Source organism: Nicotiana tomentosiformis, chromosome 1, assembly GCF_000390325.3.
Source record: "Nicotiana tomentosiformis chromosome 1, ASM39032v3, whole genome shotgun sequence".
NCBI lineage: Eukaryota > Viridiplantae > Streptophyta > Magnoliopsida > Solanales > Solanaceae > Nicotiana > Nicotiana tomentosiformis.
In genome coordinates, this window is record NC_090812.1 from 17113897 (window position 1) to 17136845 (window position 22949).

Genomic DNA, 22949 nt, shown 5'->3' on the forward strand with positions numbered 1-22949 from the left:
TGCTATAGGCATAGTTAAGTGATTTTGTTGTTAAAAAAAAAGTGATCTTAACAGATAATTTGGGATAGTTGAGTGACCATTTAAGTAATTTACTCTAGTTGTTGTAGTTGTTGTAGTGTTCTTTAGCTGAATTAGCAAGTAGAGCTTCTTCACATTTGGCTGGACTCGGAGTATCTTCTCCGGGAGAACTACAAGAATATTTTTAAAACAAAAGCAACAATAATATTATTTATCTAGTCATTTCCTCACAAAACACTGGTAGGGCACCTAATGGAGATAGAAAGAGAGTCAGAGGTAGAGAAAGTACTCTTACCACTTATATTAGGCTCCAATTATGGGATGTAAAGCATCATAATGAAGTTCTCTTGAAGAAAATATGCAACTCCCATTCTAGATGGTAAAGTCTATTTTGGTTTGTTGATAATTTGTATCCAACTAAAACATTGTCTCATAAATGAGTAATTCTCTAAACCCGCGTCATTTTTCATTCTTTGTTATTTATCTTTACTTTGTTTCAGCAATAGTTAACATTTTTAGGTACTACCGTTGGACATGGTCATGTACTAATCACCTACAGTTCAATACACTTAGGATTTTCAATTGCCACATTATATTTTGTAAAGATGTTTCATGTAAGTTGGTAAAATAAAATTTATTTGTTATATTTAATATTTTTTCTATGAAGGTGCTAATAAATACTCCTTTTAGCTCCATTGACATGCACAAATTTATTCGGTTAATATTGTTATGTTGAATGATTATGCAATTTTTTGAAGTGCCTTCAATAACAACATTTGCAGGCTCATGGAAGAGCATTAATACTCAGGAAACGGTTCGGAAGAAGATTGACGATTAAGATAGACTATTTTTATTTTAAAGAAGAATACCGAATCAATAGATAATAATCATTAATTTACAATTAAAAAAAGGAATAGTGTTTTGCGCGTGAAAAATATCGTCTCCCTTTGAGGTTTGAACATGAGGGTTTATGATGATCTAAGGGACTCAGACCATAATTTATGATAGAACACTACTGTTATAATTTTACAGAGGCGGATCCAAGATTTAAATTTTATGGGTTTAACTTTTAAAGTTTTTAGCATTGAACCCATTATATTTTTAAAGTTATGGGTTCATACATACTATTTTGTAATTTTAGTAAATTTTTACATATAAAAATTTACTCCGCATCAAAAGTTATGGATTCAGTTGAACCCATTAATACTGCGCTACATCCGCCACTTGTTATAAACAATCATGGTTAGTAGCCGATTTAAATATTGTTCTCATGTTTAGATGTGAGGGTGAATTAATTGGAGTAGTTTAGCTATACACTCCATTCTAACGAAAAAGCACTATATGTTCTACATTAACCTCGGCAAAGAAGTTACTATATGTCAATTCATTAAGATCATTCGCAGAAATTTGTATGTTATTCTTTATGTACAATTGTTTACTCAAAGATTTATTTTATATAATAACATATATTAATTTAAAACACATCATATTACACTCGACATAATATAATAATAATAAAATATTTTTTATTCTACTTGCACATTATAATTTTTCAACACGAGAATCCAATGAACATCCTTTTGTCAATCTAGCTCTTCGTCCCTGCTTGCTTCCACCATAAACTCGAGTGGAAACAAAAATTTAATATAATATATTATTTTCTTAAAAATGTGCCATTTTATTTTTAAAGTTGTAATGACCCAACCGGTCATTTTGACTTTTAGAACCTCGTTCCCTAAAATAAAACTTCACTTATGTGCTTTTATTGATTTATGACTTGCGGGGATGATTGGTTCGGAATTTGGAAGTGCTTGGGTTGAAATCGGAACACTTGGTTCCTTAAGTTAGCCTTAAAAGGCTAAGTTTGACTTCGGTCAACATTTTGAGAAAACGACCCCAGAATCGTGATTTGACGGTTCCAATAGGTTCGTATGATGATTTCGGACTTGGACGTATGTTAGAATCGGGTTTTGGATAACCCGGACGCATTTTGGCGCTTAATAGTGAAAAATTAATTATTTAAAGATTTAAAGTTCTTTAAATTTGGTTTGGAGTAGGTTTTTGAGTAATTGAAGTCTGTTTGGAATTCCGAGTTTGGGAATAGTTCCGTATAGTAATTTAAGACTTGCACGCAAAGTTTCGTGTCATTCCGAGTAGTCTAAGTATGTTTCGGCGCGTTGGTAGTAAATTGAAGAACTTGAAGTTATTAAATTTGAATCAATTTGGTTTGGGGTATGATTTTTAGATTTGATGATGTTTTACACGTTTCGAGAGTTCTAGCGAGTCCGTTTTATGATTTTCAAACTTGTTGGTATATTCGGGCGGGGCCTGGAGCGTTAATCGGACGAGGCTCGAACTAGGTTAGAAATTTAGAGCCAAGCTGAAGCTCCCTAGCTCTGTCAGAATCGCAGGAGCGGAAATAGGACCGCACCTGCGAAGGCGTAGGTGCGAAGAAGAGGAGCGTAGGTGCGGTAATGGCGCAGGTGCGACGTGGGACTCGCAGAAGCGAGCCGCTGACCGCAGGTGCGAGCGAAGCCGACTAAGGGAAAACCGCATCTGCGAGGGCATTTCCGCAGACGCGAAAATCACTGTTGGGCAGAACCTTAAAATAGACGAAGCTCAGTCCATTTTTATTCATTTTTATTCCATGTTTGAACGATTTCAGAGCTCTTTAAGAGGAGATTTCAACTAGCAATTTGGAGGTAGGTTAATTCTACACCCCTTGAGTTAAATACATAGATTATGGGTAGATTATAACTAATAAATTATAGAAATCAAGGGTTTAGGTGAAAAACTTAGATTTTTATAAAAATGAGATTTTAACCACGAAAATGGTTATGGAATTGGATAGAAGTTATATGTTTGAGTTCTTGAGATTATGAGTAACGTTTTCATCTAAATATTTTCGGAATCCGGGCACGTGGGCCCGGGATGAATTTTAGAGATTTTACCATTTTGGATAGGGTAATTTATTTAATAGATGAATTTCGAATTATTGAGCATATATTAATTATTTTGTATAATATTTGGATAGTTTCGAATTTTTCGGCGCTGAATCGAGAATTTTACGTGACGCGGTAATCGGAAAGTGGAATTTGAGACAGAGTAAGTCTCTTGTCTAATTTTGTGAGGGAAAATTTTTCCCATAGGGATTAAATTAAATAATTGTTGCTAATTGCGGGGGCTACGTACGCACGAGGTGACGAGAGTTCGTGCGTTGCTACTATAAATGCTAAAGTCCGGGTAGTTTAGGACTTAGAGCATGAATTACTTGTGTAAATTGTATTCCTTATTAATTAAATTATTTGATGTATATATTGTGAATTGTTAGATAAGGATATTAAAAGATGAAATTCTCATATGCTAAATTTTTGTTTAGATTAATTAATTGTTGAAATAGATTGTTATCTTCTCGAATAAATTTTACAATAAATACTCTTATTCCGGAGGTACATAAGAAAATGTCCTCATGTCTTGTGGATCGAGACGAATATCTCGGCAGGATAGATGCATCTATGGATCGTGCCGCACATCTCTCGGTAGTGTATACGAAATTCTGGATCGGGTCGTACGACCTCGACAGAAATCGTGCTTAATAATAATAAAAATTACACGATACTTGGACAATTTATTGTAGCTTGTAAAGCTATTTGATAAATTGAAAAGTTATTGAGATTGAATTGTAGCCTATAAAGCTTTTTGATAAATGGAAAATTTTTATTGAAATTGAAGGATTTAATTAATAGATTGGAAATTGTTGCATTTGAAAGATTTTTATTATTTCTGCTAATTGAATAAAATTATTGTTAACTCTGTGAATCATGCTGATTTGAATAATTATAATTTATTCCATTTATTATTGTTGACCCTTAATGAGTGTCAAAGTCAGTCATCTCGTCTCTACCACTTCGAGATTAAGCTTGATACTTACTGGGTATACGTTGTTTACGTACTCATGCTACACTTGCTGCACTTTTTGTGTAGGATCTGAGACAGATACCAGTGGAGGACCTATCATTGCACATCCTCATTATCCAGAGGCGTAGTGGTGAGCTGCCTTTCTGAGCCGTTCTGCAGCTACCAGTACCTCTTCTTGTATTATTTTTATTCTGTCTATTTTTATTTTAGACGGTATTTGGAGTTTTGTATAATCTACTAGATGTTCATACACTTGTGACACCAGGTCTTGGCACACACATTGGTAGAATTTGGTGTCTTATTATTTTCTTGGATTGAAATTTCATCGATATGTGTTTAATTTATTAATTGACTTGTCTAGCTATAGTATTGGACGTTATCACGACCTATATGTGAAATTGGGTCTTGACAAAAGTAGCATCTCTAGTATGTTTACTTCGTCAATATAGTATCAATTCTTCTTCTTATTTGGATTTAAAACAAATTTGAACAAAAACATTGATTATCGTCTCATTGATTCGCTTGACCGAAGAGCCATTTATTTGGGCCCTCTTCTTTATAAGACATTCTCTCCTCTCGGTAGAGCCCCATAATGTAGTTCTTGGGCTTAGCCTAAGTTTTTCCTTTCTTCTTCTTCTTTTACAAAGCTAGCGAGGAGAACTTTTAGGGGTGGTTTGATTTGTAAATAAGTTATCCCATGATCAATTATCCCGAGATTGTTACCCTATCCTTTCATACAGATAAAAATAACACCAGAATCCCGGAATTACTTATATCGTGATTTTATCCCAACCAAACACGGGATAAACTCATCTCAAATTTAATATCGAAATTAATTATCCCTTATGCGTCGCATCAAACGAGCCCTTATACAAAATAACCACTACCTCAATCCTAAATATGTTAGGATAATTATATGAATTCTCAAAGTTATATTCGACGGAATGAAGTAGCATAGACATTGAAGATTCATATAGCTAACCGAAATTTGTTTGAAATTGAAGCATAATAATAATAATAATTCTTTTTGTTGTTAACAAGCCGATGCCAAAATATATAGTTAAAAATAATTAAATATGTTTGAAAAACTATCAAAGAATAAAGTATTTGATTCTGCAACTACTATTAACAAATTTAGCGTATCACTAATTAAATTATTATATATATTACTGATATGAGCTAAAAGGTCTACAACCTGGTTTGGTCCTGTTTGAATTTAGTGATCGAAGTCCGTAGGTTTGTGGTATTAAGATTACCATATTAGTACTAATTTTAGGAAGCCGAAAACGAAAGAAAAAGGGAGAGAACCAAGTCCTAATCCAACACAAACAATAAAAAATAAAGAAGGAAGCCTATTGTTGTCTCCTCTGTATAATACGATTCTAGTGAACTGCAAAGCTACATGTATTTTTTTTACAATCGCAAACGTACAATGGCAGCTACAACAGTATTAGCTCCCTCTTCTTTTCTAACAAAAAATAAGGAACACGCGATAATCTAAACACATTAGATAGTGCGTAAATCGTAAAACGAAAACTTACTTGTTCTTCGTGAAGCGGAAGCGAAAATGGATGAACCGCGACTGGAATTACTGGTCGGCGGTGGTTGTCATGGTGTGTTGGAGCAACCCCCAATTACATAGTCTAAACCCTAGTTTAATTGTGGGAGAAGACTAAGCGTAGGAAAAAATATTGCTCAGTGTATTTTTTAGTGTACACACTAAGAATGCTTATATAGGGAATATTAGGGTTAACTAATAACCCTATTGGGCTTTAGAGTACCCCTTATGGGTGGACCCAATATTTTCTACATCTCTCACTCACACATAATGGGAGTACTCATCTAGCCTGAGAAACATATTTTCAACTCATCTCCTCAATTATTCATACAGGGAAGTAGACCGTGCGACCAGCATACTGTGAGAGCTAAGTGCTATACATCTGTTAGGAGTATATAGCCTTTTGTCGAGCGCAAACCTGCAAGTGGATCATAAAGTATGCAGTACCCTAGATCATATAAATCACATTTGATATAGTCTCAAAATCTCATATATCATTATTTCTTGTATTCACAATCATAACTCATAAGTTATAATTGGTGCACCAGTGAATACAAATAAATGAGATTCCATCAATGATCTTCCTCTTTTCACGATTCCCTTAACATTAGTATGACTGCTTTTCTAGATATGCTCCGCTAGACCGAATATGTGTACATGGTCTTTTAGAAACACACTAAGATAGCTAACATCACAGTAAGTCTCAAGTATCTGATTGGAGTCTCTGAGGGTACAAATTCTTGAGCCATGATAAAGGCTCTGAGTCTCACACAACAATAAGTTGAGAATGGACTTATGTTAACCCAATTGGTCGACATTAGCACACATGGTATGAAACATGTGCTACAGCATTTTATCCCTTTTCCCAAGGAGCATATGTCTTTATCTCATAAAGAATGTTGTACAGATGATATTTAGACACCATAAGTATCTAATTTTGAGTTCTTTGATCTACAATATCATTTTTAACTCATATTTGGCTCACAAAGTAGACTAGGTGAACGTTTTTCACCCTAATGACCTCATGTCATTATTTAAGCGACATTCTAATTTTAAGCGAATAGCTCTCAAATTATCCTTATGATAATTTTGCATAAAACCATGTCTCATCTCCTCACATCACTAAGATAAGGAGGAGGTTTTCTGTGTGAGAAGGCCAACCTCTTATCTACCCGACATACTTATAAAAAAAAATAAAGAATGCACATAACATTCAACGATAAAAATATGTATGTATGTAAAAACTTTAGTGATAATCAAAGAACATCAGTTTTGTGAACACGAGAAAATAAATAACAAAATAAAGTAACGCAGAGTCTACGCAAGCCTTGAGACCTAGTGTGTCTCACAAATACATCTCTAGACAAAGGCTTGGTCAATGGATCTGCTAACATATTTTTTGTAGACACATACTTCACATTTACTACCTTGCGTCTAACCATGTCTCTCGCATAGTTATACTTAATATCTATGTGTTTGGTTTTACAATGAAACTTTGGGTCCTTGGTGGAGGATATTGCAGCCTCACTGTCACAATAGACTAATACGGGTTCAGTATTTTCAGTGATATCCAACAAGTGCTCCAAAAACCTTTTCAACCAAATAACTTCTTGTGCTGCTGATGCAAGAGCCACGTATTCGGCTTCCATCGTAGATAGTGATACACATGATTGCTTCTTACTGCTCCATGATATGGCGCCATCACTGAGTAAGAAAACATATCCTGAGGTAGACTTCCTCTCGTCTAGATCTCCTCCATGATCAGCATCACTTTATCCAACTAATCGCAAATCCTTGCCGCCTTGATAACAAAGGGCATAATCAGTAGTTCCCTTCAGATATCTCATGATCCTCTTTACTGCTTGACAATGTGCTAAACCTGGGTCGGTTTGATATCTACTTACCAAGCCAACTGCTTGACAGATATCAGGTATAATGCACACCATAGCATACATTAGACTTCCGACTGCGCTCCTATAAGGAACTCGGCTCATTCTTTCTGTCTCTTCAGGAGTCTTAGGACACATTTGACTTCCCAAGGGATGGCCTTTACTCATAGGAGTTTCAACTGGGCTACTATTTTGCATATTGAATCGTTCAAGAACTTTTCTAATGTAATTCTATTGTGAGAGATACAATAGTTTCTTTGGACGATCTCTTGAAATCTTAACTCCATGAATATATGCAGCTTCACCCATATCTTTCATCTCAAATTGAGATGATAACCATGACTTTATCTCAGTTATAAACTCCTTATCATTTCCAGCTATAAGTATGTCATCTACATATAATGTTAAAATCACAAGTTTGTTTCTTGATCTCTTGGTATAAATGCAATGATCTTCATCTATCATGGTAAAAGCATTAATTACAAGAACATTCTGAAAGCGTATATACCACTGCCTTGAAGATTGTTTGAGGCCATAAGTAGACTTCAAAAGTCTACAAACCTTTTGTTCGTGGACCTTTTCAATGAAATACTCAGGTTGTTCTATATAGATTTCTTCATCAAGTTCTCCATTGAGAAAGGCAGTCTTTACATCCATCTGTTGTAATTTAAGATCCAAGTTTGCAACAATAGCTAGAACCGGGCGAACTGAGGTAAATCGTACAGCAGGCGAGAAAGTCTCTTCGTAGTCTATTCCTTTCTGCTGTGTATACCCTTTCTCCACCAGTCAAGACTTATATCTCTCAACTGTGCCATTAGCCTTGAGCTTAATTTTGAGAACCCATTTGCTCCCAATTATTTTGCGTCCTTCAGGGAGGTCAACTAGTTCCCAAACTTTGTTGACTCTCATAGACTCCAATTCATCTTCCATTGCTTTTGTCCATTTATCCTTAGAAGGGCATGAGAGAGCCTCTTTTATATTTTTAGGCCCGTTTTCTTCTTGTAGGAGCATCATAAATAGTTCGCTGCCTTCAATATCAAATCGTCGGCGGGGAATCTTTTTACGAGAACCACGTCTTATTTGTGATTCATCATTGTTCCCATTTGGATCAATGTTGCTCCCACTCGGATCAAGATCATTCACCCTGCTCCCACTTGGAACAAGATCTGTGACCATCTCACTCCTACTTGGAACAAGATCCATTTGGTTACTTCCGCTAAATGTAGAAGGATCACTTTTATTCGCATCTGATGATGAAGGAGGTCTTTGATGAGAAACTAATTCATCATCTGCTAAAAGTTTCCCACTTGAATGAAGTGATCCTTGTACTTCTTGATCCATTATCTCAAATAAGGTTAGGTCTTGACCTACCTCTCCCTTCTTAGGGAACTCATCCTCTAAGAATATGACATCCCGTGATTCAAACTTAGTTACACTCCCACTGTCTTGCTGACCTATAAACACATTACCCTTTGAGGTTTCAGAGTATCTTATAAAGATACTTTTCTTTCCCTTCGGGCCCAATTTACCATATTTGTGAGAGGAATCATGTGTATAGGCAGCACAACCCCAAGGTCTTAATATACTCAGGTTGGGTTGTCTTCCAGTCCATAACTCATATGGAGTAGTAGTAACTGATTTTGTAGGCACTCGGTTAAGTACAAAGGTGGCAGTAAGCAACACATCACCCTAGTAACTAATTGGGAGGTTAGCTTGTGCCATCATTGACTTAACCATTTCTAGGAGCGTTCTATTTCTTCTCTCCCCAACATCATTTTGTTGTGGAGTATTTGAGATAGTCAACTGATGAACTATTCCCTTTTCATCACATAAATTATTAAACTGGGTTGATAAGTATTCACGACCATGGTCAGTTCGAAGAGCTTTTATCTTCTTGTCTAATTGATTTTCCACTAAGCTCATATAGCGTTTGAAATAACTTATTGCTTCAGATTTGTGAGAAATTAAATAGACATAACTGAAACGTGTAAAGTCATCAATAAATGTGATGAAATAACTTGCTCCATGACTAGCCCTAACATTCATAGGCCCACAGATGTCTGAATGGACTAATTGCAAAGGATATTCAGCTCTAGTCGCCTGACCAAAAGGTTTTCTTGCAGATTTTTCAGCTAGACAATTTTCACAAGTAGACAATTCCACATGTTCAATGCTAGAAAGCAAACCTTGTTTTGCTAACCTTTGCATTCTTTGTTGGCCAATATGACCAAGTCTAGCATACCATATGTTTACATCACTATTGAAGAAACAAACATAGAAAAACTAGCATTATTATTAAATGAATCATAATCTAAATACATAATAATTAAACCTCCGGTCATATGACCAAAACCAAATAAAGTAACCAAAAGTCAACTTGGCAAAATTGCCATGACAAAACAAGTCAAATCCTAACGTAAGCAAAACTGAAACCGAAATAATATTCCGGCGAATTGTTGGTGAAAGAGAACATCATGTAGTATTAGGTCTCGACTACCACGCAGGACTAACTTGCTTGTACCGATCCCTTCAACAACAACTTTATTGTTGTTGCCTACATATATCCACTTTGCTCCACGTGGAACTCGTCGAAATTCAACAAAGGCACTGCGTTCCCAGGCTATGTTGTCCGTTGCTCATGAGTCTACAATCCACAAAAGATTAGATTCAGTTAGAAAAACATAACTAGAAACACAAAGTTCACTAATTCGAGCATCGTGAAATACCTTTCTAGGAGGTTCAGAGCAATCTCTGGCATAGTGACCCATCTTGTCAAATTATAGCATTTCACTTTAGCAACTTTCACACGTTTGGGACGTCTGTTCTTGCCTTTTTCAGTCTTTGCTCTTTTAGCAGGCTGAACTTAAGGTGGCCCTCTCTTCTTTCCCCATTTCTTTTTCTTTAAATCACTCTTGGCTTTGGAGGTTGTTGCCAAGTGCAACTCAGCTATTGGCTTTGCAGCCTCAAGTTGTTCCTTCTCTAACTCAAGGTGTCTCTGGACATCTTCCAGAGTTGTGATTCTTTCATTATGGGTCAAATGCATTTTCATATGATCCCAAGAACTACGTAAAGAGCGTATGACAGCTTGGATTTGTTGTTCATCAGTCAACACATGATTAGTATCTTTCAACTCCCCGATCATATTTGTCATTTGCCTTAGATGTGTTTTCATTGAATGTTCTGGGCATTTCTTATATGAATCAAATTTGATCGTTAAGGATTGTAGCCTTGCAGTGAAACAAGTACCAAACCTTTTCCTCAAAGCATTCCAAATATCCATAGCTCTTTGGTGATCCTTAAAATCCCTTAGAATACCATCATCTAAGGTGCTCAACAACATAATGCGAGTGATGGAGTTCTTTTTCTTCCAACTGTCATAGGCTTCACGCTCACGCCTATGCTGAGCAGTATTGCCTTCCTCAGGCTCATTCATGACATTGTTGATGGCCTCCAGAGCCTCTTGCTCCTCTAGCACATACTAGGCTTTCAAGCTCCAGGTTTCATAGTTATCACCATTGAGTTTCAACCCTTTGTTGAGCTCAACAACAATGTTTTTTTGAAGCAGTAGTCATTCTTTAACAAAATAAAAAAAATAACATGAGGATCATATAAAAAAACTAACGCAAGGCACGATGTTCTACATACATACATATTATGACACTAAGCATCAATTGATTAAGTTAATAAACACATATATTAATTATGGAGTCGAAAGTTCACTACGTTCCTAATCATCATCCAAGAATTAAAATATTATATAAATTAACCTATTAAATTATCTAGCTAAGTGTCTTAATCATGTTTAAGACAACATAATCATCTTCCATGATTCTATAATCCCATGTGGATCATAACTTAACAAATAACTTTTATTAGCATACACATAAAACTAATGTCAAACTAATTAACATTTATTGTATGCTATACAAATTCACATAGAATTTACTTTAATGTTAAACTAATTAACATATCATACATGTTAAACAAATTAACAAGTGATGCTTATATTAAATCAATTAATATTTATATCATGCTCAACAATTTAACATAAAGCATGTGTTGAACTATTTAACAAGAATGATGCTAAAACAATTAACATTCCAAGCATGTTAAATAAATTAACAAATAAAGTTTAATATTAAACTAATTAACATTTTAAGCAATTGGAATGGTAAAATTATTTTAATTTTCATAAAAGAATATAAATACTAAATTTATATTCTGAAAATTAACTCCTATGGCTAATTTTCGAAAGTTGGATTTTATAAAAATAACAGAACTGAATTTAAATTTTATTTAGGCCATTAGCCCAAAATAAAATTAAACAAGACATATGAAAGTGGGCATTCAGCCCATTGTCTTAAGTATCTGCCATAAAAGAGAAGCCTATAGTTTCATCAGCCATGGAAAATGGGCCTTTAGCCCAGTTTCAACAAAAAAAATGAAAACTGCCAACACCAATAAAATTTGCAGACCAATTTAAGTGGGCCTTTAGCCCAATTCTATTAGTTTCTCTTACATTTAATAAAAAGAAGCCCACAACTTCTAAATTCTAAGCCTAATTTCTTAAAAATTATGTATTGACCAAGTTTTAAAGGAGAACCTCATCTCCTTCCTACCGCCAACTTCTTCAGAAACTTTCCCTTTTTTTTTTTTTTGTTTTTTTTTTTTTAAAAAATTTAGGATCTTAAAAAAATGAAAGAACCCTAGTCCCTTCTTCACCTTTTTCATTACCGCCGCCGTCACTTTTGTGGATGAAAGGAAAACTTTATTTATTTCTTCTACTCCTTCTGCCATGGCTATGGAGCACCAAGCTTCATTTTTATTTGTAATTATCAGTGAAAGGAGAAGACTTTCTTCTCTCAACTTTTTCTTTGGCATGAAAAAAAAAAACACCAACGGCGACGGTGTAATGCTGGTGGCGGCAGTAGTAAGATAGATTGGAAAGTTCCGGTCGTCACTCTTATGGAACACAAAGTTCCAGATGTGTTTTAAACAACTTATTTAATAAAATTCCAGATGTGATTCAACATCGATTCAACATGTTTCAATCACTGTCTAAACGTGATTTACAATTTCATAGATAAAAAACGCAATTGATTCATACAAAAAATCAACTAACGATTTATTTATTTATTTATCAGATCTGAAAACTTATTTCTACTGATAAAAAAATTGTTAAACATATTAACTATCTCAATTGCACAATAAAAAATACATGTATATGATGTTCTAGATTTACACATACATTTAGAACTATTCTATATATATATGTATCCGGACCAGCCTATGGCTCTGATACCAATGAAGGAATACGCGATAATCTAAACACATTAGATAGCACGTAAATCGTAAAACGAGAACTTACTTGTTCTTCGTGAAGCAAAAGCGAAAATGGATGAACCGCGACTGGAATTACTGGTCGGCTGTGGTTGTCACGATGTGTTAGAGCAACTCCCAATTACACAGTCTAAACCCTAGTTTAATTGTGGGAGAAGACTAAGCGTAGGAAACAAATACTTTAATTGTGGGAGAAGACTAAGCGTAGAAAAAAATACTGCTTAATGTATTTTTTAGTATACACACTAAGTGTACTTATATAGAAAATATTAGGGTTAACTAATAATCCTATTGGGCCTTAGAGCACTCTTATGGGTGGACCCAATATTTCCAACAAATACTAATTCTATTTATTCTACTAGTAATAACTTCCGCTTCCACGGCCCTCTCCACCAGAAAACTACTCCAATCATCAAATAATAATATAAATATTACTACTACCACTATTCCCACAACACTAATGTTTCCTAATTCCAATTCCAATAATCTTCAATAGGACAATATTCCTAATTGTAATGAACATGGCAGGCATTCTCGTCCAACCTTCGAGGACACAACTTCAGCGCATATACGTGGATCACAAGTGGCTATTCAAGTGGTTGTCATTGTTTAACCAAAAAAATGGATAAAGTTGATTTTATATGCAATTTTAAGGGTACGCGGTATAAATTGACGTAAATTGTATAAGCGAAAATATCGAATATTGATTATCAAAAATGAAAATACAAATAAGGTTCAAGGGAGGATGGTTTATGAGTAAGCAAGATGAAAATAGTGTATAAAGATCAAAATGATAATCTCTCAATATGGAGCATATGCACAGTATCTGAGTTATGGTATCTTAATGTCTCAATGGCCCCTTATAGAGATAATAGACGTCCCTCTTATAGTGGGGGATCCTACTTTAGATATAATTAAAAATACATAGTGGAGAACTATGATAAATCAAAATTTTCCTTTTTCCTGCCGAGATTCTCTCCTTTAGTGTGGTTGTAACGGCTCTTGTCTATAGGCTCGATATTGACTTAAGCTCGATACTGAATCGAGCTCGATATTGATTTGAGCTCGATTTTGACTCGGGGCCCGATATTGATTCGGGCTCAGCATTGGTCGGTCTTTGCTTCGCATCATGGTTCGATTTGGATTCGAGCTCGATAATGACTTCGAGCTCGGTATTGATCGGTACTTGAAACTCGAAGCTAGGTAACTCGGCTTCGGATCTTATCCCGACATTATGAAGACGCTCTTCGATCCATTTTGTTTCCATCTCGACCAGTCGTACGAAGGCCAAAATCGGTTTCGACCGTATACAGATAGTCCCCCCGTTTCTCGAAAAGGATGTGGCGAGAAACGATATGATTTCCCAATGGCTCGTCTAGATATACACTAACGTTTGCATCGAACCCGACCATGACATACGTGATAGTTGTCCCGTCGGTTCCGTTTGCCAAGGCATTAAATGCGTGTCAGACGGTGGTCTGCCACTGCTGATATTGAACCGTCATTACCCAATCTATAAATAACTTCTCTTTTTACCATTTATCACTTTTACATCTCTAGTTTTCAAATTTTCTAAGCTCTTTCTCGCATCTTCTGGGTTTATCTGCAAGCCTGTGATTTTTATTGCAAAATCTTTCTTCTGTGGTCTTCACTGCAAAATCTTTCTTCAAAACATCACATCTTTGTCATCTATTTCTATTCTCGATCTTCAAAGCCAAAATGGTAAGAACATCAAAAAACGTTCCTCAAAAAGAAAAATCTTCTTCTTCACAGCCTGCCGCCGACAAAACACTGGTGGAGTCACGGCCTGAGGAGTGTGTTCCCAGGGCGTGTGTTCTTACCTCCGATTTTAAGGTCGATAAAGGCTCGTCGGTTCCCGGTCGATGCAAGCCAGTATCGAGGTATCTGTGTTTGATAACCGAGGGGCATCTCGAACAGATAAGGAAAGATTGCAACTGAGAGAACAAAGAAGTGGTAATCCCGTCTCCCGAAGAAGACATTACTACTCATGTGAAAGGGATTTTAAGTTTGTATACTTACCCTTTCACGTTAGGTCCTCTCGACCCTGCTATCATTGATTTTTGCCGTCAATACCAAATAACCCTAGGCCAAATCCATTCTTCTTCTTGGCGGATCGTTATTTTGATCCGTTTCTTTGTGAACAAAATCGAGGGGATGCCTTTCACCCTCGACCACCTCATTCGATTGTACATCCCCCGCCTCTTTCGAGGCTGGTTAATAAAACTTCAGCGCCGGGCTACCAAGGTTCTGTTCTCGAGCATAGACGAGGACACGGATCGAGGTTGGATGTGTAGGTTCATTCGAGTGAAGACTTCGGACCTAATACTGGCCGAGAAGATGCCATTTCTCGAGGAGTGGAACATGAAGCGTAAGTGTAACTCTGCTGTTATCCCCTATTGTTTTGCCCCTTCGTTTCTTTCTCACTGATTTCCCTTTTTTGTTATGCAGCGGTTCCTTGGATGCCCGGTGCAGTTCCTGACTTCAAGCATTGGGTATGGGACCTGGCTTCGACCTCTACATATGCCGAGCGCTCATGGCGTGATTTGTCAAAGGGCCGATGGGAGGTCAAAAATCATGGTAAGTCTTTTTCTCGTATCTTTGATAGTTCAAACGAAGTGTTCTCCATATAGATAAATCAATTTTCTTATGTGTAGGTATGGGCAAAGATGCGGTTTTGAGGCCCCCGTTCGGCGAGGAAGAGGCTTCGGCCTTTGTTCCAAAATCGGTGAAGGATAATAAGAGAAAAAGAGCATCTACTTCCGAAGATCCAAAATCGAAGACGAGGATAGCTCGTAAGCCGAGGAAGAATACCATCCCTTTGACTGAAGAATCAGTTCAGCGTCTAAGGTATGAAGATGAGGAAGAAGAAGATGACGGGTCTGTAGTGGTGGCCCGAGTGAAGAAAGCCATTGATGCCTCAAAGGCAGCTAGATCGATGGTGGTTTGTGTCTCCGCCTCGAACTGGGGTGGTATCGGAGAAGGATTCGTGCAAAGTCCCCGAGTTCATGGAGGTCAAGGATGCCTCCCACCGAAGTCGACAACCGGTGGGTATATCCAAAAGGGCCGATCTTGAAGCTCTCCGAACCGAAGAGAAAGCCCCAAGCGACTCGCTTGGGGAAATAGTAATCGGAGACTAGCCTACTCTCCCTACCTTTTCCGAAGGGGCAATTCGAGAGCCCCATGCTTTGGGGGCCCTCGAGATAGACGGTCCTCAAGAGGGAGAGTACCCTTTTTGTAATCTGTTTACGGGTATCGAGGATGCTGCCGGCCCTAGTGATGCATTGGGTCTTTTCCAAGAAGTGTAACATGCTCTGAATCGGGTAGGCCTTAACTCATTTCGTTGGTACCACCTTCATGTTTGTTTTTCTTTTCTAACTTCTTTTCTTCTTTCTTTGCAGTCCGCATCAGTTCATCGAGAAGCGTGTTCTCGATCTCGTGTTGAGCTGCGCCGGTACGAAGCAGACCTCCGACGGGTCACGGAAGAGAGGAACACCCTTAGACTCCTCTTCGGGCAAAGGGAAGAAGAAATCAAGGACCTCCGAGATGAGTTAGCCAAGGCTTATCAAGACCAGACCGACCTGACCGAGCAGGTAATGATAATCTTAAAAACCCATGGGCTCGCTTCTAGAACAGTGGCTAATATTTCGATCTCACAACTGTAGTAGAAGCTTGAGTTGATTGGGAAACTTCGTGAGGAGGTTGATATGATAAGGGCGGAGACCTTGGGAGAGAAAGATGATATGGACCGTCTTGCCGCAGAAAAAGAAACTGCTCGAGCCCAATTATCATCGGCCGAAAGCCAAATTCAAGTCATGAAGGAGAAGATCTCGGTCCAAGCAAGAAAAATAGAGGAGCTCGAGGCTCGATTGGCCTCCGAACTTGCCAAAGCCAAATCTGACGCCGAAAAAGTAAAGGCCAATGTGGATGCATTCATGGCCGTCTATCGGGCTGACGTTGAAGTCGCTCAGGTACAAGCAAGAGAGGTAGCCGAGACCGCTAAAACTCGAGCACATTGGGCTGTTGAACTTACCAAATGCCTCTCGGAGGAAGACCCTCGAGGAGATCCATGCTCGAGGTTTCGATCTCACCTAATAGATAAAAAGGGCTAAAGAGCTCGAATCCAATGTTGAAGCCTTGGCTTTCGATGATGACGATGATGATGATGGGATCAAAAGTGAGTCTGAGAGCGAGAAGGAGCCCGATGGAGAAGAGACCGCCTCCGGAGATAACCAGGAGACTTAGAGTTTTTTCTAATTTTTGTGTAAGGTCATGTTCGGACGTTGTAAACACTCTTGAATATATATAAAGATCTTTTCCTTTCCGACTTGTTTCTGTTTTATTTTTTGCCTTGTGAAGATCGTGTTTCATTCATGCCTTATGAAAGTTTTCATAAGTTTGAGGCTTCAGGCAATTTGATCGAATTCAGACCTTTATAGCCTTTATAACCGAGTGGGTGTTTGCTCAAACTTGACTATTACTTCGAGTTAGAGCGAAGCATTAACTCGACCATAAAGCCTACGGGCTACACCGCTATTCGAAGTAAGAGTAGCCCTTAGGATTAATAGTTGAGTGAGTGATTGCTCGAACTCGAAGTAAGGTAGCCCGTAGGCTTAGTAATCGAGTGAGTGATTGCTCGAACTCTAAATAATAGTTAGCCCGTAGGCTTTATAGTCGAGTGAGTGATTTTCTTGAACTCAGAATAATTGTTAGCCCTTAGCCTTAGTAGTCGAGTGAGTGATTGCTTGAACTCGAAGTAAGAGTATCCCTTAGGCTTAATTAGTCAAATGAGTGCTTTGCTTGAACTCGAAGTAAGGTAGCCCGTAGGCTTAATAGTCGAGTGAGTATTTTTCTCGAACTCAGAATAATTGTTAGCCCTTAGGCTTAGTAGTCGAGTGAGTGATTGCTCGAACTCAAAATAATAGTTAGCCCTTAGGCTTAGTAGTCGAGTGAGTGATTGCTCGAACGCGAAATAAGAGTAGCCCTTAGGATTAATAGTCGAGTGAGTGATTGCTCGAACTCGAAGTATGGTAGCCCGTAGGCTTAGTATGGGGCTTGGCCTCATTGATTTTTCGGTTGGCAGTCCCGATTTATAGGGTAGTGGTCGGCCCTTAAGCATGTTTGCGTAATAGATCATGAAATAGCGGATGTGTTCTGAGACGTGAGATATCGGCAAAGAAGAAATTTCTCTTTATGTCGTTATACATGTGTTCATGTTTTGTACATGGGATTGAGCAAACTACACGAGCATGGAATTGAGCAAACTACACGAGTATGGAATTGAGCAAACTACACGAGCATGGTTCGTTTTGACCATTTTGGCTCTTATAATATTTCCTATCGAAACCCTGTTATTATGAAATAACTTCCTTGCATCGAACTTGACATATGAACTTGATATATTTAAGGGTAACGCCCCCCAGTATTCGAGGTTTATTATAAAGAGGCCTCGAATACTGTTGAATTGTTCTAAGTAAGCACGATCAGTGGTTGCCTCATTAAAAACCTTGCCGAAAAATCCATCTAGGAAAAAATCGGTCTAAGGGAAAAAGAGTGCAACGTGTGCTTTCAAGCCTAAGGCTTTGTGTTGAATAACCCATTCCTGTTCTTGGTCGAACTCTTGCAAGGGTTAGTTTCGAAGTATAAACGAACATGGGAGGGTCATACCTTAGTAGTAGTATCATTTTAGGTGCGACACGTTCCAATTTCTTGGTAGTTGTTTGCCGTTTATAACACAGAGCTTATAGGATCCTTTACCGACAATTTCGAGTACCCGATACGGTCCTTCCCAGTTTGGACCCAGTTTTCCTTCATTAGGATTTCGGGTTTTGAGCGTGACTATCCTTAGCACTATGTCCCCGGTTTTAAAATAGCGAAGATTGGTTCTTCGATTATAGTATCTTTCGATCCGATTTTTTGGGCGGCCAATCGGACGAGAGCGGCTTCTCGCTTTTCATCCAATAATTTGAGGCTAGTATTCATAGCATCGTGATCTGCCTCTTTCGTTGTATGTCAAAACCCCTTACTGGGTTCCCCGACTTTGACTGGAATCAAGGCCTCGAAACCATATACTAAGGAGAACGGGGTTTCCCCCGTACTGAACTTTGATGTTGTTCGATATGCCCAAAGGACTTCGGGTAAAATTTCTCTCCATTTCCCCTTAGAGTCGTTCAACCTTTTCTTTATGTTTTGAATGATAGTCTTGTTCGTCGATTCTGCCTGTCCGTTCCCACTAGGGTGGTACGACATTGTTAATATCCTTTTTATTTTATGATCTTCGAGGAATTTCGTCACCTTGCTGTCGATAAATTATATTCCATTGTCACACACTATTTCGGCGGGTATCCCAAATCGACATACGATGTGATCCCAAATGAAGTCTATAACCTCTTTCTCTCTCACTTTCTCGAACGTATGTGCTTCAACCCATTTAGAGAAATAGTCAGTCATAAATAAAATGAACTTATCTTTACCTGGGACTGACGGTAGAGGGCCGACGATGTCCATCCCCCTCCTGCTTTGATGATTTTATGAACCAGTGATTCAGCGCCGGAGTTGTTCCCACAAGTTCCTTCATGGACCTCTCATAAAACGTAATCGGTATCCCCTGGTCCTAAGCATACTGCCAACGGTCCATCTAATGTCCTTTTGTATAACGTTCCATCTTCAGCCAATGTGAATCGAGCAACTTTGGTTTGTAGGGTCCTTGACTCTTTAGGGTCCGATGGGGGCTTTCCGTTCTTCAAGTATTCAATATATTTATTCCTCCAATCCCAGGTTTAGCTTGTAGAGTTTATCTCGGTATGACCTTCCTCGATCACGGATTTCGAGAGTTGAATGACAGTCCCCAAGCTGATCTCGTCTTCCTCGACCGACGGCCCCAAATTTGCAAGTGCATCGGCCTCATTGTTTTGTTCTCGAGGTACATGCTGTAAAGTCCATTCTTTGAAACGGTGCAAAGTTACCTATAGTTTGTCCAAATACCTTTGCATTCTATCCTCTCGAACTTCGAAGGTTTTGTTCACTTGGTTTACCACCAGTAAAGAGTCACTCTTGGCTTCAATGACTTCTGCTCCCAAGCTTTTAGCTAGTTCGAGACCTGTAATCATGGCCTCGTACTCGGCCTCATTGTTAGTCAACCTAGAAGTTTTGATAGATTGCCTAATAGTGCTACCCGTGGGCGGCTTCAAAATGATGCCTAGCCCGGACCCCTTCACATTCGAAGCACCGTCTGTGAAGAGGGTCCATACCCCCAATGATGTACCCGATTTTAACAAGAGTTCCTTTTCCACTCAGGGTATGAGGACTGGCATGAAATCGGCTATGAAGTCCGCTAAAATTTGAGACTTGATGGCCGCCCGGGGTTGATATTCGATATCGTACCCACTGAGTTCGACGGCCCATTTAGCCAATCAGCCTGATAGTTCGGGCTTGTGCAAAATATTCCAAAGTGGGTAAGTGGTTAATACGATATGGGGTGACAATGAAAGTATGGTCTTAACTTTCTAGAGGCGCTTATCAGTGCAAGTGCTAATTTCTCTAAGTACGGATACCTAGTTTCTGCTTCCCCTAAGGTTCGACTTATATAATAAATGAAAAATTGCGTACCTTGCTCTTCTCGAACTAGGACACCACTATTTTTGATATTGCCAAGTACAAGTAAAGTTTCTCATCTACTTTTGGAGTGTGAAGCAGTGGTGGGCTCGATAAGTATCGCTTCAATTCTTCTAATGCCTGTTGGCATTCCGTGGTCCAGGCAAAATCGTTCTTCTTTTTGAGTAGAGAGAAAAATCGGTGGCTTCAATCCGATGACCTCGAAATGAATCGGCCTAAGGCAGCTATCTGTCTGGTTAGCTTCTGCACAGCTTTTACTCTTTCCACGATGGTGATGTCTTCGATGACCTTGATTTTATTGGGGTTGATCTCGATCCACCGATTCGATACCATGAAACCAAGGAACTTGCCTGAACCGACCCCGAAAGCACATTTCTCGGGGTTGAGCTTCATGTTGTATTTCCTTAAAATCTCGAATTTTTCCTGCAAATGAACCAAATGGTCCTCTGCGCGCAGGGACTTAACTAGCATGTCGTCAATATAAACTTCCATTGATTTACCTATTTGTTCTTCGAACATTTTATTTACTAGGCGTTGGTAAGTAACTCCTGCAATTTTTAGCCCGAAGGGCATTACATTATAACAATAGGTTCCATACTTGGTAATAAATGAAGTCTTTTCTCGGTCCTCCGAGTTTATTTGGATTTGATTGTACCCGGAATAGGCATCGAGAAAAGTAAGGATCTCGTGGCCGGCCGTGGCATCGATCATATGATCGATGTTAGGCAGTGGAAAAGAATCTTTGGGGAACACCTTGTTTAAATCCTTATAATATACACATGTTCTAAGTTTGTTCACTTTTTTAGGAACTACAACTACATTGGCTAACCATTCGAGATATTTCACCTCCCGAATGGACCCTATTTTGAGAAGTTTAGTTACCTCATCCTTTATGAATGCGTGCTTTATCTCGGACTGGGGTCTCCTCTTTTGCTTCACCGGTTTGAACCCCGGGTCCAGGCTTATCCGATGTGTTGTTATCTCCAGTGGGATCCTTGTCATGTCTAAATGGGACCAAGCAAAACAATTTATATTATCAATAAGGAATTGAATAAGCCTTTTCCTGAGTTCGGGGGTTAATCCCGTTCCCAGGTATACCTTTCGATCGGGTCAGTACTTGATCAATATAACCTGTTCCAGCTCTTCGACCGTTGATTTGGTGTCGTCGGAATCTTCGGGAACAATAAAAGTTCGAGGGGTCAGAAAGTCCTCCTCTTGTTCTTCTACCTCCTGCTTCCCCGATTTGGTCGAGGTTGATGGTTGCGATTGCTATTTGACTTCCTCTTTTCCTTTGATGCTCAACCTTTTCGAGGTTGATAGTGTCGATATCAGTGTTACCTCATCGACCGCAAACATTTTCTTTGCAGCATGTTGTTCCCCGTATACTGTTTTTACACAGTCCGACGTCGGGAATTTCATCACTTGGTGAAGGGTCGAAGGAACTGCCCTCATATTGTGGATCCAAGGTCTTCCGAGAAGGGCATTATATCTTATGTCACCCTCGATTACGTGGAACTTAGTATGTTGAATTATTCCAGCCACGTTCACCGGTAGAATAATCTCCCCTTTAGTTGTTTCACTGGGCATATTGAAGCCGTTTAAAACCCGAGCTACGGGCACGATTTGATTCTGTAAGGCCGAGCTGTTCCACGACCCTCGATCGGATGATATTCGCCGAACTACCTGGATCCACTAAAACACGCTTAACTTGAACTTTATTTAGTAAGATAAAAAATTACCAGAGCGTCGTTGTGGGGCTGAGAAATGCCTTCTGCTTCTTCGTTGTTGAATGACAAAATGCCTTCGGGCACATAATCTCGGGTTCGTTTTTCCCTAGTGGTTGATACCTTAGTGTGTTTGAACATTGGTCCCTATGGAATGTCGACCCCACCGACGATCATATGAATGACATGTCGGGGTTCCTCCTGTTCATTTTTTCTGTTGGCGTCCCTTTCTCTGAAATGATTTTTGGCTCGATCGCTGAGGAAATCTCGAAGGTGGACCTCGTTGAATAGATGGGCTACCTCCTCTCTTAATTATCTACAATCCTCGGTCTTGTGACCATGCGTGCCATGGTACTTGCACATCAAATTCAGGTTTCTTTGGGAAGGATCGGTCTGTATGGGTCTGGGCCACCTAGTATCTTTGATCCTTCCTATTGTCGATACAATGCCCGATGCATCGATGCTAAAATTATATTTCAATAACCGAGTTGCCTCTGTGGGATTGGCATACTTGTCAAAACCACTTCTGCTCATAAGTCCCCGAGAACTCTGTCCTCGATCACTTCTTCTATTGTTCCGGGGCGGAATTGCATCCTGAACCATTGTTCCTTCGATCTGCGGTGTATGGTTGATATCGGTCTCTGTTCGACCTTGGCTCCCTATCGATGTCCCTCTGGTTCATAACTACCGACCTGTTTGGATGTCTTGAACCAGAAGGGACTCTTAGTTGGTCGTCCTCAACCCTGATCTTCGATTGATATCGATTGTGCACATCTGCCCAGGTCGCTGCCGGATACTCGATCAAACTTTGTTTTAACTGACGTGATGCTATCAAACTCCGCTCGTTCAACCCTTGGGTGAAAGCTTGAA

The 22949-nt window shown here is 38.8% G+C and overlaps 2 protein-coding genes across 2 annotated transcripts; one reads left to right on the forward strand and one right to left on the reverse strand.

The window, feature by feature from the left end:
* Nucleotides 1–10246: 10246 nt before the first annotated feature.
* Nucleotides 10247–10816, reverse strand: LOC138903478 (uncharacterized). Its single transcript, XM_070191589.1, has one exon. It carries the CDS (start codon nucleotides 10814–10816, stop codon nucleotides 10247–10249), a length of 570 nt encoding a protein of 189 aa, XP_070047690.1.
* A 4265-nt stretch (nucleotides 10817–15081) lies between these two features.
* On the forward strand, nucleotides 15082–16986 carry LOC138903480 (uncharacterized). Its single transcript, XM_070191618.1, has 6 exons — nucleotides 15082–15112; nucleotides 15193–15321; nucleotides 15399–15685; nucleotides 16143–16334; nucleotides 16410–16712; nucleotides 16840–16986. Exons 1-6 carry the CDS (start codon nucleotides 15082–15084, stop codon nucleotides 16984–16986), a joined length of 1089 nt encoding a protein of 362 aa, XP_070047719.1.
* The last annotated feature ends 5963 nt before the right edge of the window (nucleotides 16987–22949 follow it).

Excerpts from the sequence above, each read along its gene's own strand:
- LOC138903478 (XM_070191589.1), bottom strand. The coding sequence starts at position 10,816 with ATGAATGAGCCTGAGGAAGGCAATACTGCTCAGCATAGGCGTGAGCGT.
- LOC138903480 (XM_070191618.1), top strand. The coding sequence starts at position 15,082 with ATGCCATTTCTCGAGGAGTGGAACATGAAGC. Across the intron at positions 15,322-15,398 it reads ATGGGAGGTCAAAAATCATG|GTATGGGCAAAGATGCGGTT; the intron begins GTAAGTCTTTTT and ends TCTTATGTGTAG. Across the intron at positions 15,686-16,142 it reads AGGCAGCTAGATCGATGGTG|TCCGCATCAGTTCATCGAGA; the intron begins GTTTGTGTCTCC and ends CTTTCTTTGCAG.